This window comes from Aythya fuligula, chromosome 2, assembly GCF_009819795.1.
Source record: "Aythya fuligula isolate bAytFul2 chromosome 2, bAytFul2.pri, whole genome shotgun sequence".
NCBI classification, from domain to species: Eukaryota; Metazoa; Chordata; class Aves; order Anseriformes; family Anatidae; genus Aythya; species Aythya fuligula.
The window spans coordinates 151,244,098-151,260,361 of NC_045560.1; the positions used below are offsets into that span (position 1 = coordinate 151,244,098).

General features: G+C 38.2%; 1 protein-coding gene across 2 annotated transcripts in view; it reads right to left on the minus strand.

The window, feature by feature from the left end:
• Positions 1 to 9,888: 9,888 nt before the first annotated feature.
• KCNQ3 (potassium voltage-gated channel subfamily Q member 3) overlaps positions 9,889 to 16,264 on the minus strand; it is a 199,534-nt gene continuing 193,158 nt past the window's right edge. For both annotated transcript variants that reach the window (XM_032182574.1, XM_032182573.1), the window contains one exon: positions 9,889 to 16,071. In XM_032182574.1, the coding sequence (XP_032038465.1) occupies positions 15,334 to 16,071 (738 nt within the window). In that variant the 3' untranslated portion in view covers positions 9,889 to 15,333. The remainder of the gene's footprint in view (positions 16,072 to 16,264) is intronic.

The following is a 16,264-nucleotide window of genomic DNA, read 5'->3' on the forward strand; positions in this document are numbered from 1 at the left end:
TGCTCAAGTCTGCTAACATGCTGACATGATGGAAGTATCATGCTGGGGAGAGCAGGCTCTGGAGTTCAGGTGAGTTTGTGGAATGGAGAGCTGGGTGACCATGTCATGGGGAGGTTTGTCACTACACAGCTTTTGGAGCTGGAGGGCTACAGTGGCAGGTGCATGTAGTCAATGGAAGTGGCCTGAGAGCTCTCGTCAAGGGGGTGCTGTTGGGCTGTGTGTTTGGCTGAGGCCAGCAGCAGTATGTTTTGCTGGATTTTTGTTTGTTTTTAAGAGAAATTCAAAAATTTTTATTCCTGTACTATGAGAAGTAACTGACACCTTAGCTCTGCGAGATCTCCTTTAGGATGAGTCAAGCTTCACAAAGACAGTTCAGTGTTTATGGGCCATACACCTCCCCCTGAGCGTGCTCCTAATGACCCATTCCCTGCACACGGTGTATGACCAGGCTGCACTGCCCATGCTGGCTCTATGCATGATGGTCCAAGGGACACAAAACACAGCCAACAGCAGTGCTGCCACTGCATTGCTCCTGCAACATAAGGCTAGCCTTGGCTAGAGGGTCTTTGTTGCTCAGACTGGAAGAAAAGCCCAAACTTCTGCCCTTCATGGGGATTTTGGCTGTGTGGCGAGAGAGAGACCCAAAGCTAGGAGGTGAGAAAAAAGGACTCCATCTGCTCCACTTCATCTCCCCCTACAGTTACCGATCAATGCTTTCACCGAAGTGGAAAGACTTCATTTTCAGGACATACTTTGAGCAGCGTGGGTTCTCCTGGGTCACCATGGAGCTAACCCCAAAGTCCTTGCTGTTCGTAAGAGTATTTTGCAAAATGATGTGCAAGCGCAGATGTTTTCTATGAAGATTCACAAGTAAAAGGGGTGATAGGCTGTAGATAACTTCGTATCAGGGATTTGCCTTCATTACTAATTTATTTAAATTGTCCCAGAGCTGTTCATGCTGGTAGAACAGGGAAAACATCTGACAGAGGACTCAATGCAGCATGTGAGAGAGCAGGGCCTATATGAAGAACATGTTTCCAATGTTAGCAGGGGCTAACAAACACATTGGAAAAGAGGGAAGAAAACAAGAAGCTGTAAAAAGAGAAACAAAATAGAGAATGAAGTACAAAGGTGTGCTTAGAAGTATCTCGCGGACATTGAGAGACATTTTCCTGCTCACCTGAATGTGCAGCTCACAGTTGTCCTCCTAGCTGAGCTGCTCCTCCAGGCTTACCACCACAGCCAAGTTTCTCCACATACAATGCTGCTTTGCAGCAGGAATTCAGAGCAAGTGTTAGTGTGGCCATTGTGCCCACACGTAGCTGAGATTACATTCTACAGGCTGCAGACTCAATCAAGTAAAATATTTGATGATTGGGACAAAATGCAAACATAACCTTGAAGGATGGATCATAAACCAAATCCTGTCTACTTCTAACATGAAAATATTAAACAATATTGCTATGGAATTAATGGAAATTTCTCCATTCATGTGAAGGCTTGTTTCGACTGGATGTCAGCTTTAATTTTCTGCCCATTACAAGCTTCTTAAAAAGAAATTGCAGAGAAACTTTAGTACTAAAAACAGTGTCTTGGAAAGACTGCCACTAGTGCTCAACAGTTAGCCAGTGGTTTAAATTTGAAGCATTAGGTTTTAGCTGCTTTCCAAGATCTTTTCCGAGCATTACCTCTCTGAACATTTGTGCTGTCCAATTAAATTTTAAAGCCATCTATGACAAATATTCCTAGAATTTCTACCTGAAACATCTTATCTCTCAACAGTGTGCATATTAGTAATATTAACTCTTATGATACACGTCATGTTTGCGTTATTCTGGTTATCTGATTTCTAATTTTTAATCTACCAGGGACAAGTCTTTATTACTCTGTAACTGTATCTCTTTTGTTTGCCAACATAAGCGACACTACTGTGATAACTAAAATACATGTCCAGATTGCAAATATGAATCCCTCCCTGGACTCTAACTCACAATCACTAAAAATTTCTATTGCAAAATATAGCGAGATTTGCAGGTGTTAAAGGAACAGGGGCCACACAACCATGAGCAGACAGATAAATTCCATAAACTGACTTTCAGTGAATATTTTTGTTCCAAAAATGTATCTGATACAAGATGTAGATCAGGCCTTTAGGTACAAATTCCCCTTTGCCACTACTGGATACATTAATACAACTTTTGTGTTGGTTTTAAGCTGAACAATATTACTAAAATCCATTTTACTCAGAACTGTTAATCCAGAGTTCCCTGACCTGCTGAACTGGGGGGTTTAATCTAGTTCAGACTACCTTTATGCACTCATGAAGACCTCTTATTAAATTCCCCTGTGCTATTCTAGATTTTGGGATTAATTAACACGGTTATTAGCTATGCTTCATTGAAATCATTTTAATGCAGCAAGTAACCATGAAGTTTGAATTGTTTTCATTTATTTTTTTTTCCCCTCTATAAACAACTGTCAAGTAATTTTTCCATATCTTCACTTTAAAAAGAGTGGGACAGAATTTAATAGACCAATAATAATAATAATAATAAAACTCCTTGAGTTAAATTAATTTCCTTACCTTTGTTCAGTCTCACCATCTAAAGGTCACCTCTCATTTTAAACACACCATGATACACCCGGTCTAAAGAAATATTCCATGTTAATATGAAAATAAGCCTTTGTTACAATTACACACTTCATTAGATTGCTACAACCACTTTTTAAGTTAAGGTTTATTTGTACCAGAATTTAAGCAATACTCTAATGAAATTACATTTCATTTCCTATATTCTCATTCAGCAATAATAGCACAGATATTGTACAATATGATTCCCTCTAAGTACATTTGAAATGACTGAGATCTGGAATAATTAATATCAACTTACCCGACTTCTCTTGACAAAGATGATTATCTTCAAAGCCTATATAAGACTGGAGGCTATCACCAGGTCTTAATAACCACTTAGTGAAAGACTTTGAGTAGATAGGCTTGATAATCTTGCTTTAAAATCCAGTGAAAATTGTCATCCTAATCCCAGAAATACTAACTAAAGGTAACACAATCGTAAGCAAACACAATACCCACTGAATCCCTCATGGAATGACTCTGTGGCACACCAGGTTAGGACTGGAAGCTCCTTTTGGCAGTAATGACTTGAACTGCAAAGTAGAAAGGATTTTTTTCCCCCCTTTTAAAGGGACAGCTCATTTTACTGCAATTAGGCCAATGACACCTTTACAGGGAGAGGTAGGCCAGATGAAACCCCTTTGATAAAGTTTTATCCATGCTTGCGATAGCAATTTAAACAAGGGGTGTTTTTGGGAGAATATGGAAGAAACTAGTGTGTGTCTTAACTGTAGAAAATCAAAAGGAACAAAATGACAGATTAAATCAGAAAATTGTCTGGCATTGTGTTGAAGTGGCGGGGAAGGAAGAGCAAGCTGGTCACAACAATGATGTAGAGCAATTTTGGTCGTGTTGAGTGATATTTAGCATAAGCCAAGAGATGATCGTCACTGGAAGCTGTGAGTAAAATTCTGCTTCCATTTGCTCCAATGGCAAGTGATCCCTCTGAAATCAGTGGATTTAAGCCCAGCTTGGTTAAAATCAGATACTTTACCATAAGCCACTGCAACATGTGAGGAATGCTGTCATTCAAAACCTTATGATAATTAAAGGAAAGAGAGGAAATTAAAAGGAATTTGCAACCAGTCAGTCAATGGACTAAAAGGTTCTTTAAGAACCAGTTTAAAACCTCAGCCGAGGAGTAGTCTGACCCCTGGTAGAGGACAAAGAAGACCTGGCAGATGTCATGTATGACAAACTGGCTGTACAGGATGGTCCCTGGCCTCTCCTCACCTCCCGTATTCGTCCTGGGAAATGTTGAGGCTGCTGGCTGGCCTGGATCATGAGTACTCCAAGACTTCCTATCAATGTCATGGTCTTATTAATGACACAGGCATTTGGGTTGTAGGGCTGTTCCCCAGCACTACTTAATTGATTATTGCTGATATTGCCTGGGTAACTGGTGTGTCATCAGACTTGTTTTGTTTGTACTTTATTTAACTCTCTTCCTTTAATTGCATTGTCTCACTTTTTCACTTCCACTAATTATATCAGAAAGAGCTGTGCTGTTACCCAAAGACACTTACTGCAATGGCTAAAACACCGTAGTCCTCCAGAATGTCAGATAAAAGAAAGTGATTTTGCTGGGTTCTGATTTCAGTCATATACTTTCAGTTCTTGGTTTCTTACAGCAAAGAAATTTATGGGTCATGCTATGTGTATGTTAGGGTGGTGTCTCCATCTGTCCTACAAGCCCAAGAACTTCCAAAGCTGGAACACAACGTGTAACAATTATATCTGGCAAACATTAAACTTAAACGTGTACACACACACACATGCACATTCTTACCTTTATCTTCTTTTACTTTGCTTTTCATAAAAAATAAAAAAAAATAAGAAAAAATATTCAGTGTGGTGTTATTGCATCTAGAATTATCTAATTCTATCTGGAAGTTACTGATATGATATACAGGAAAATTTTTGTGAATCGTGACTAAATGCTGCAGCTTGAGGAACTTGGAAACATCTTTTCTTTGACAAGACTTACTTTGCTTTTACTGACTTAATTACCAGTTGCTCAATATCTCATCAACAAGACTGGGATGAAAGTTCTCTCTGTAGCAGCTCACAAAACCAGGTATAGCCAAGAAAATGTGTGTGCTGGGATCTGTTCCAACCGTTTGATGTTTGGCTATGAGGATAATTTGACTTTCAGCAGGTTTTCCCTCATGCTGTGTTTTGCCCTGGGACCCTGTAATTTTAACTTTGCTCAGCTGCAGAGCGATGCTCAGGTGACCGGGGAAGGTGCTATTGTTCAGCCCCAACTTTGACTCTTCAGGACAATGTGGTGTTCTCACTCAGAGCATCACTCTGAGCAAACAGCTTTCTCAGGAGTATAGTCTTTACGTGCCTTCTTTTTTCAGTGCCTCTTTGTGTGGCAGAGCTGTGTCCATAACTGACATCTCAAAATCCAGAACAAGTAAAGTCATTTTTAGTGTGTTCTCAGCAACGTAATATAGATGCGTAATTCATATAAGTTGCCATGTAAAAGCATTAATTTGCTGAAAGCTACACAGAAGTCCTCCCCTAATACAAGTTAAATAAACACAGTTTCATGCCACAAGCCTTTGATTTACCTGTAAGAAAGAAGACTGGGAAGGAGGGAGAAAGCAAAGTCCCAATGTTGGTGCTTTATCTCTCTGGGCTGGGAACACAGCATGGAGATGATGCACTACTTTTTTCTTGTTAAAACCATTGAACAATTTTTGTTAAATGGTTTCAAAACACCATGCTACATAAGCAGTTGCAATGTGTATGAGTGATGGCAAGGGCTCCAGCATCATGTTCTTGTGACCTGAGCCAGAGTTAGCACCCAGCATCCCCTCCCACTTCTACGTTTCAGAAAATCTTAGCACTATTTTTCTAACTAAATGTTATTTATTTTTGCACAAATTTCATTAAGTACAATTCTCAAATGTAATCATGTTTCTTTGTTACTCTTCTTTCGGAAGAGTAAAATAAATTTAATCTCTTAAGGGGAAATTATGTATATATATTAACTTCTATTTATTCCTGTCCTTAAAATGTCTTTCCTATTTGGGGAAATTTATTTAGAATTGCAAATGAATCCCATTCTTTATAATAGTATCTCTTTAATCTTTTTCATTAAGATTTTGCTAAGATTGGTACTAACAACAGAAAAGTCCCTGAAAAGAACGAATACCAAACTCTACAGCCATTTAACTTGAATTTACTAGCTTCCAGTAAGAAAGTTTTATCTATTTGTATGTCTAAAGTAGCTAAAATATTTCTTTAAATTTTCAGATATTGTAAAACTTTTGTGAATTTAAGCATATTATTAAGGAAAGAAGGAAAGGGAGAGAAACAGGAAGAAAAAAAAGGTGTGGAAACTGAAAATTATATAATGACAATAGCAAGTAGTTATCACAGCTGATGTGGAAAAGGTCTAGGAGTTGTTTTTGCCATATTACAAGGCAGAAAATGACTGCATCTGGAACATTAGAAAGATGTTGTGTCTTGAACACATTTTTTTTTTTCCACCTGTACTCTGGTTCACTTGGTTAAGCAGGCCAAGATTTGGCCACCCAGAATTTTGTCATCTGAAGACTGCTATTGCTTGTCCAACAGAAGAAGAATTAAAAGCATAAGAACTGAGTAGCTGTGAGAGCTGAGTATCTGAGTAGTAACTCAATTTCTCAATGGAGTTATTGACATATTGTGACAAGAAAAAAATATAGCAGAGTCAGATGAGCTGCCTCAGTGGGTAGAGAAAAACATATTTACTGAGTTATACTCATTGCACTCTCATTAAAAGAACAAAGCTATTGCAAGTATTTGTTGAGGGATTTTTGAAACAGCAAGGAGGCCATGACTTGCTGCAGCTGAGCAAACCAAGCTACCATGATGACTATGAGAAGTTCCCATGACAGTGTTCCCACATCGCCCGATTGAGGAATTTAAAAAATATTGTTGCCAGCAGCTGGCTTCAAGGATGGGATCTACATGACTGCTAATCACAAGGGGGTTGTTTTCTTGCAGGTGGTGCTGTTTTCTTGCAGTTGTTTGTCTGAGTGCTTTTGACCAATAATCTTGTGTGAGACACTATCTGCCCCTGTTAAGTTTGCTATAAAAGTCAGACTATTCAGGTAATAAAGGGAGAACATGATCTGACCATACTAGTGTCTGTCATGTTTTCAGCTGTTCTTCCTGCAACAAGCATCTTTCTTCAGAGCTCTGTCACCAAATGTTCATTCATAGCATAAATGTTTCTCCAGAAAAAGCAGCGAGCACAATGGCTGTTGCATTGACTGCATAAATTGTGTTTCCCAGTCTATAAAGCAACATGGAAACTACAGGGAATGTACTGAATCTCAAAACAAAGTTCATTTCTGGTGGGCTTCTGATGATTTTGTTTTCTTCTCTGCATGGTATAGAGATCCCATGAGACTTTTACAGACTCATGCAATGTCTTGCATTGCTCCTTTGGGGCTTCTAAAAACAACAGTCAGAGATCGAACACTTCACATTTGTAGATCTTGAAACTCATAGGGCTTTGATTAGATAAACAGAAGTTTCAGCAGTTCAGAACTTATAAAATATTTAACGATTTATCCAGTGTTGTTATTTCTGATATACGTGTCAGACACACAGCTGTTCCCTGCAAACGTACCAAAATATTCACAGCATGTCTTACATCATATTCTCTTTTCATAATCCCTGGTCTGTGTTCTGATGACCATCTGTGTCTGACACAAGGAAAAGGAGAGAAGCTGCAGTGCTGTCCTGAGTCCACTGGGCTAACAGCCATCAGGGCCATATGCCTGAAAAACCTTCTTGGAGTGCAATTTCTTTAATGGCAGTCTAGCTCACCTGCTGGTCTGTGCCATGCAACTTGGCTGTCTTGACTCCTTCTCTTCTCTGTGGTCCAACAGAATGCTTGACGTTAAAGGGCATTTTTTTTTATTATTATTATTATTTTTTTTTCTGAGCTAATTTTCAAGACTGTGGAAAGAGTGCTAAAAATCAAAATTCCCTGATAAGTACCCTGAGAAGTAAGGGAAGGATGCACTTGGAGAAGAATGCACTTGCAGAAGTGAATAAGCCACCACCCCTGACAGCATTGCTTGATTATACTGAAGGCATCAATACTAACCCATTATAAAACATTCAGAAGTCTTGGCCATGCTCTGCTCAGGCAGAGAACAACTATATATGGTCTCAGCAGTCCCATATAAACATAAGAAGAGTCTGAAAAAGTGGAAATCTCCCTGGATACAAGCTGGGCTCTTGTCTGAATATAGTCATCATATTTTGTTCTCATTTTAGAAAATTGTTTCTTAGAAGATTTCTCTGAGCATCCTGGTGTCCCTGCCCATGGCAGAGGGTTGGAATTAGATCATTTTTAAGGTTCCTTCCAACCCAAACCACTCTCTGACTATGATTCTTAGAGCAGAACCAGTGCCTTAGTGAAATCCAGTGATTTGGCACGTGTGCATATTTGGGTGGCTGCCAAAGGGAAATTTTAATGCAATATATTTCAGTTCAGGTGAGCAAAAGCTGAGTGGTTCACCTATTGTGTCTGTAAAGTACTCATTTAAATGTCATTACTGTGGCTGTCTGTTTTGCTTTGCAAAAGAATTCTACTGCATAGGTAGCTATTCAGTTAGCTGTTCATTGCTAAGTAATGTTAATGCATGGTAATACTGCCTATAAAATGGTGTGAATACATTTAAAATAGCTTTGTATTTGCCTGGAGAGAAATGCAGAGAAGAAAGAAAATGCTCGTGTCATACTTATTCTTTGAGGAAAACTGAAGCCTAGATATTCATAATTCCATGCTTTAGTCGATTTATTTATTTATTAATATATATATATTTAATATTGTCAATCTCTGGAAAAATTGATAAAATTTGTTTGTAAGAGCCTGGCACTGATCCTATTTAAATTGAACCATTCTAAAAACAAAGAAACAAAATAAAACATAAACACTTGGAAACAATTGGATGTTGTGTTACTTTAAGATTTTTTGAATTACTCCCGATTTACAGAGGTGTAAAACTTAGATCACAAACTGGATTAATTGCTGAATACATTTTTACCTACCACAAAAATTAAAGAAATATTTTTAGTTAAATTTCAATTTTTAAGCAAAGGTTGGTGAAAATCATGATGCTGATGACACAGGGAATGCCTTAAAATTATCCCTTTGGGTCCAGCCATATTTTGGGAAAAAGTTCATGTGCCATGTGCTCTCCTGTCTTGTTCAGGACAGTTACCTTTCAGCCTTCTCTCTGAACTGATTCTTTGCACATCTCAGTCTCTCCGTTTTAGGTTGTATATTAGGATAAATTTCTTTACTGACAGGGTTGTGCAGCATTGTAACAGGCTGCCAAGGGAAGTGGTTGAGTCACCATCCCCGAAGGTCTTCAAGAAATGTGTAGATGTAGACTTAAGTAGCATTCATGGTATGGTGGTGGACTTGTCAGTAGTAGGCTAAAGGTTGGACTAGATGATCTTAGAGGTCTTTTCCAACCTGAATGATTCTGTGATTCTATGATTCTGTGAAAAGATATGATTCATCTCACCTCACCTAGCTATCTAAAATATATTTGTGTCTAAGTGGGTCATATTGAATTCTGTGGTTAAGAAAAATGCTGGTTAAAGACAGGCACCACCCGAGAGAGGCACCACCTGAATCTGGTTCATTTGCAATATGACAAACTGAACCGTCCTCTGAAAAGCACTATTTTCCATCTATTCATTGCAAAAACTGTCTAACAAGAATAAAAACATGTATCTTCTTTGTGCGTTGAACTGTTACATGACTGTTGTCACTGAGAAAAATCAGACCCGCTGCACCTGATATTTCTGATACTGATGTGTATGAGATTGCGGTTCCTTTTCCTTCCAATCATAGTGCTTTCAGGAAATATTTCCAGCTGAATGTATTTTCCACTAGTTTTCATTTTCCCACACATTTATGACCAAATATGTGTAAGTTGCATGGCTACTAAATGAAAGGAAGTAATTAATAATTCAATCTACTATGCATTGTATTATAATGGACTAAGTGTGGAAGAAGGATAAAGCTTACTCATAGTAAGATTTACTTATAGACTTTATACAGACTTTTACTTATAAACTTCATATATACTTTATACTTTACTCATCGATAGCTTACTCACTCCTGCATGGAAGATCTTTGCCAGTATCTGCTGGAAGGACATTTGATATCATGTTCCCTGAATGTGTGTGAATATATCATGCTTTAAATGAAAAGAAATTCCTCCACATCATAATTGAAATTTCTATTTATTAATAAGTGGTGCAGTTTTTAAAGACAGAACATAAAAAATCAGTTAAGAAGTATTGTTTGCATAATATATTGAAATAAACATATTAAAGTTGTTCAAATATTGGACAGTGCCAGAATATAAATTACACATACAGTTTAAAAATTACAATAAATAATATTATAAAGAGCACTAAAGGCCACTTGTAAAAAAGTTGTGTTCCCTTGTCAGCCAGAATCTGAAAAGCATCTTTGTAGCATGGAGAAAATTTCAGTGAGCAAGGCACAAATACTAGTAATAATAAGATGCCATAACTAGAAAACAAAATGCAGTTGTCTATGTAACCTTCAATCTCAGCATATTCTGGAGGATGGAGATAGGATCCTGCTTTTTGCTTCACTTTACTTCAGAGGGAAGCTGCCGAAAGCTGAACAGGGAAGGATCAAATCTTACAGCCTAAATAATCAGAAGTAATAGTGATATCCAGTGTCTTCATTCTCATGGTGCCCAGCTAAAGACACTTCAAAATGGCCCCTTCTTCCTCTGCACCTCTGGAAATGGTCTTTTAAAGGCAATACCTGTGTTCAGTTGGCCTTCTGAAAAAGTGATACCACTTCAAATTCATGAGGTGCTGTAGAAAATTTTCGTTTGCTCTTGGCACCTAAAGCTTAGTGAAGGGGTGCAAGGATCTAAGATCTGTCTCTTTCTCACATGCTTTGCACTAAGTGGGACAAATCTAGTTCCTGCAAAAACTGGGCTCCCAGCAGGGACGAATTTGCTTCCTAATCTACATTTTCTGATTGCTTTAATTTACATTTTCTGATTGCTGATCCTGCAAACTGATCGGACCACGGTGCTCACCTGAAGGCCACGAGTCAGCCGTCCTGCTACACAAGGGTTCAGGCAGGAATTAGTTTGTGGCATTTCTGGGCCACAATTTGAAACAGACTAATATATAACTATTTCCACTCTGAACCATAACAATGCAGCAAAGTTAGAGATAAGAATCAAATAAATATACCCAAAGTCAGCTCGGGGACAGATACTATCAATACCTCTATATGTGTAGTTCCCAGTTATTTTAACAGGAGCCAAACCAACTAATTTAGCACAGGGAAAAGCCAAGGTAAGGACAACAGCCATTACCTGACTAGTTTTTTTCTTAAAGGAGCAATTTGCTAAATGGAGCATAAACCACATTTTCTACAACAGTGTGCTTAGCCTAGACATTCACTTCTGCATTAATGAAATATTCTTGCTTTAAATTTAATTTGTGGAAGCCTGACTGATGATAATGTTGCAAAGAGAAGTACAGAATGTAAACACATATTCACTTTTCCAAAAACTTACAGATAAGCTTCATTTACAGTGACAGAAAAATCAGTGTAAAAATATCTCAAAATCATTGAAATTCATAAATAAAGGCAGATTAGGACCTAATTCTGACCCAGTGCATTTGTTTGAGGCTTCTTACTGACTTAAAGGAGAGCAGAGAAAACCCCACACTTGCTAATTATAAAAATCATTTCAAGGCCTGAAATGTATTCTTGGTTACTCATAGGAGTCAGCAAAGGGCAGATCCCAACAATTAATTGTTTTCTTATGTTAACTATACATAAACAAAGATTCCAGAAAGATTTAACTCCAAGAAGACTAATAGCTGAAGACTGGAATGCCACACACTGATGAAAGACGGGTATGAAGAGTAATAATGGACCTGGATGACTCTCCCACCTGAAATTGTTAATAATTTTTTCTTTATTTGTGGAAAACCTACTCTGAGAAACAGTCTTAACCTTTTAAATGTTTCCAGGGTTAACAGCCACAGATACTTTATTTTGTTTGTTTTGCCCAGTATCTCTGGCAGACACACAAACTGCAGCTCCTTGGTTGACACACTTCTTGGACTCAACCTAAGCTGGAGTTTTATGAAGTTTTGGTGCACATCTCAGATCTGGGAAGATTTCCAGGTCTCACCTTACTGGTGATATCTAGACACATTTACATTGCCACCACAAAGAACAGCATGAATACACTCTGTTTTTTGTTTTGTTTTGTTTTGTTTTAATCCAGATGATCTAGAAAGACAGTGTTGCTGAGCACATTGCCCTTCTGAAGTGACCAGTGACTGGTTTCAATGGAAATAAGTGTGTTGGGTAAAATAAATAATAAAATAAGCTAGTAAGACCATACTTGACCCTCACCTAGTGTATTTTCCAGAGGACCCAGAGATGCCCACTGTACACAGCCTTTGTGAACTTGCCACCAGCACCTTTAGGATGAAGCAGGCCCTAACTGGTCACTTAGCATGTCATTAAATATTTCATGATGTAACTACAGACACCTGGCCCTGTGTTTTTAACCTACTTATGTAAATTGGTACTTACAGTGCATTGCAAATGCAAATTTGAAGGTAGTTCAGCTGCTGCAGTGCACAGATTTTAGGGTAGCCCAAATCCTGATTTCCCTAGGGGTGCACTTTTGTGTGCAGATAAGACTGATCCAAAACCCTGCCTCTGCTTGGATTTTTTCTTAAAATTAATGTACCTTTTTAATGAGTTGATTTGCAAGTTTTCAGCCAGGATTAATACTGAGAAAATATTCCTTTTATATGACCTGGCATAGGAGAGATTAGAAACCTGAACTGAAGAACTGGAGGGAGAACTGAGCAGAGAATTGCATGGCATAGCCACTGTCAAAGGTCTTCACAAACAAATTTCTCAAATTGCACTTGGCTTTGGGCTGTCTTGATTTTTGATTTCTCATCTCTAGAAAGAATCTTAAGAAGGGCCAAACTCCACTGAAATCAGTAGGAATGTCAGGCACTTGGCATACTAGAAATATGAAACAAGCTTGTCTACCATATACTTACACACAACTTCAGAAGAAGTCTAGCAATGTTAATATAAGTTTTCATTACTTTTCATTCATCACATGAGGGTTAAGTTTTATGACTCACCATTGATATATATTATTACATTAAAGAGATTCCAGCAACTACAGTATAGGTATTTCCTAGAATCATTGGTGGCCAAAAGTTTTTTCTCAATATGTCAAATTACAGTGAATTACACTTTCATCAGCTAGTTTTATTCTCTTTGAGTTTAGTCATGAAACTGCAGCAAACACAGACTATTTGTCAATTAAGTAATTACCAAAATTGTATCTTGTATTATCATAGTTACTGACCTCAGAATAGCCCATGGACTCAGCTCAGTCTTCAAAGGCTGTAATTGGTGTGCTTTGTTTACTCAAGTAACTACAGCAATTTCTTCTCCTTAAAGATTTGGCTCAGAAGGGTGTATCATGATTTTAGCTAAAAAGCAGATCCAGTCTTAAGAGTACAAAAATCCTAATCCTTTAGATGTCTCTTAAATAGAGAATAAATAATAAAGATGAAGGCAATGCCTATATCTGGAAAAGAATAGAAGATGCCTGGATGAGATGTCAAAAATATGAAAGAATCAACAAACACAAAGTTTACCATAGTGGGAATAACCCAACAAGGTGTCTTTCACCGAAGAACACTCTATCCAGGCCTGTGCATGATCCAGTTACAGATACACATGGGAATCCCAGTAGGGTGCATCTCTTTCTTGTGTTCTAATTGTATGTATCAATGATGCTCAGTTGTATAGCTGCAGTATAAAGTCACTACAGAAAAATCACTTTCTAATGTCTTTTTTGGTCAAATCCTTATTTCTTTGCTGGTCGGTGCTCTAGCCATGGTAGTACTCATTAGACATTTGGAGTGGCAGGGATGATTCTTAACAGAAAGTGGACAGGAGCCATGGTAGAGAGGCTGCACCATGGATCAAAGGGGTGGAGGTGAGAGCCTCATCCACTGACCGTGGGTATTTGTGACATGCCTACTTCTAAGGAAATCACCCTCAGCTCCCTTTGAAGTCAATTGGCAATTGTAAATAATGGAGTTAAAGGTCTGATTAATCCTATCCTAAAAACGATGTATGCTTTGGTTCTTGTACCCTGCGCTCACTGACTGTATTGATTATTTTTCCACAGCTGTAAAGTGCATAGCAATAAAATTTGACATCAGATGGACACTATTTCATGGACTCCTGAACTGAGATCAGGTGAATCCTGCATAGGATATTTGGACAGATTGTTTGCACTAGCTGTGCAGATACTACATTCCCATTGTGGTGGTGAGATCTCAGTTTCATTTTTGCCTGGTGCCCAGTGGGCTGGATGGTTTCCTTGCTCTCCCTCAACACATTTTCCAGTTCCCATGCAAAATGTTTGGCTGAGGCCTAATGAGTATACTTATACCTCTGTTGCTCAGGGACAGGACACAAGAATGATATTTATTTATTTTTACATTGATGTTAAATATGATACACATACATGGATTTGGAGCAGTCCATTTTGAAGAGAAACTGTAAGCCAAACCCTGGCATCTTCCTGCACTGTGGAACCCCCAGGGAACAAAACAGTGAGACTCTGCTCAAAGCACCTGACAAATATTAGAGAATTGAGTCTCACAACTTGTATATATGTAAGTATAACTCTGAATTAACAGATGGGAAACTGAAGCACACTTGCATTATGCAGCTTACTTAACATCATGTAAGTCAATAAAAGAGTGGAGAGTAGGAACCTGGGGTTCCCTACATTGAATACCTTTTGAATTTTTGAATACTTTTTTTTTTTTTTTTAACAGAAAGAAACCTTGTCCCCATAAGAAACCAATGGGCTTGGCAAAAGTTTTTTCTACAAAACAGTATTGTAGTCGCACTTCCATTAATTTTATAACCACTAGTGGAGATTTTCAAAGTATCTTGAGGAATTTATACAGTAAATAAATATCAATGACTAATCTACCCCTAGTTTCATTTGGCATTGTATTTCATTTGCCATTGTATTCATGGGTAGTTGTATAATAGATCACATGAGAAACATTTAGTTTACAAAACTGTTTCAGTAATGTTATTTACTTTGACTCAGCTTTTTCCCTTTGACTATTAGATCCTTTTGCCTAGGTTGGATAGAATTGATTTACTTATATTGGAAAATGGATTCAGACTTTTTATTTCCACAAAAGGATATTGCTTCTGGAACTGTTTTGACTTTGCTGCTCAGTTTACAAAGCGTAGCAAGGACCATCATATCTTGGCTGTTATCAATCCACCTTGTATTGAAGAGTATCAAATAGGTATGTATCATAGAAGAAATCAGCTGTACCATTTATATAGGGTAAAGTCATGCAAATCGTGCTCAAAACTAAGCTCCTTAGTTTTGGTAGCATGAAAAAAACTGCATTAGTAAATTGTATGAAATGGTGCAGAATGACTACCACTAATTACACATGCATCTTATGCAGCCATTGGTGTTTTGAACTAGTAAGCTTTGGGTGTAGAGTAAGAGAGATATACAAAGTATGCTTACATTACATGGAGAAGTCAACCAGTGACTAACCCTCCCCAACTTTTAAACTGGCTTATTTGAAGGGGTCCATATTGAATCTGAAATCCCATCCCCTGTTGAAGACAAAGGCATGGAGCCACTTGGTGTAAAAGGATCGGTGTCTGTGTCTGTTTCTCCCTCTGCTAGGTAGCGTTTCTCTCTCATCCATGCAGATCCCCCATTGGGGCCAAATGGAAAGTCGTCTCTGTCTTGGGAGATACTGAAGCCACTTGGGGAGCGCTCAAGTTCCTCATGGTTGACAGAGAGAAGGGACAATGGCGTATCGCTGTCTCTTGTTAAGCTCCTTCTCTGCCTTGGAGACACTTTGTCTGAGTACGGGCTTTGCAGGTCTCCTTGGGAGTGGTAGCTAACCTGCGAGTCCATCAATGTAAATATAGGCAAAACTGTTGGCCTTTCTGCATATGAAGTTGAGGAAGGTGTGGCTTGCAGTTTGCCAGAGTTTTGCCCACCCGTTGATAAATGTTGTGAATGAGTCATATGACCATGTGCTGAGAAACCATAAGGACTGACTTTGTTGACTGGAACCTGCTGGAAGCTGTATGGAGTTTCATGAGCACACTGCTCAGTGTATTTGTATATTATTGTTTTTAATTCAGAATACTTATTTTCTTCTCTCTTCTCCTTTGCAGGAGAAGCAGTTTCTTTCAATGGACTTATCTCAGCGACTTGTATTTGCAGCTGTTCCATATGATGCATATGCATATCGACAAGAAAATCCAGTTTCTTCCCCATGTCATTAACCTGAAAAATACCAATTTTATCATATTGTCTCGGTTTTGTTATTTAATAAAATAATCAATGCTTTCATAGGTATACTTCCCCCACAATTATGTGTTGCCATCTTTACTGGTCATGAAGGCAATTAAAAGATAATCATGAGACAATTGCAAGATAATCATGACTTTTTCTTGGAAGCTGGACTGCAGTGGATGTC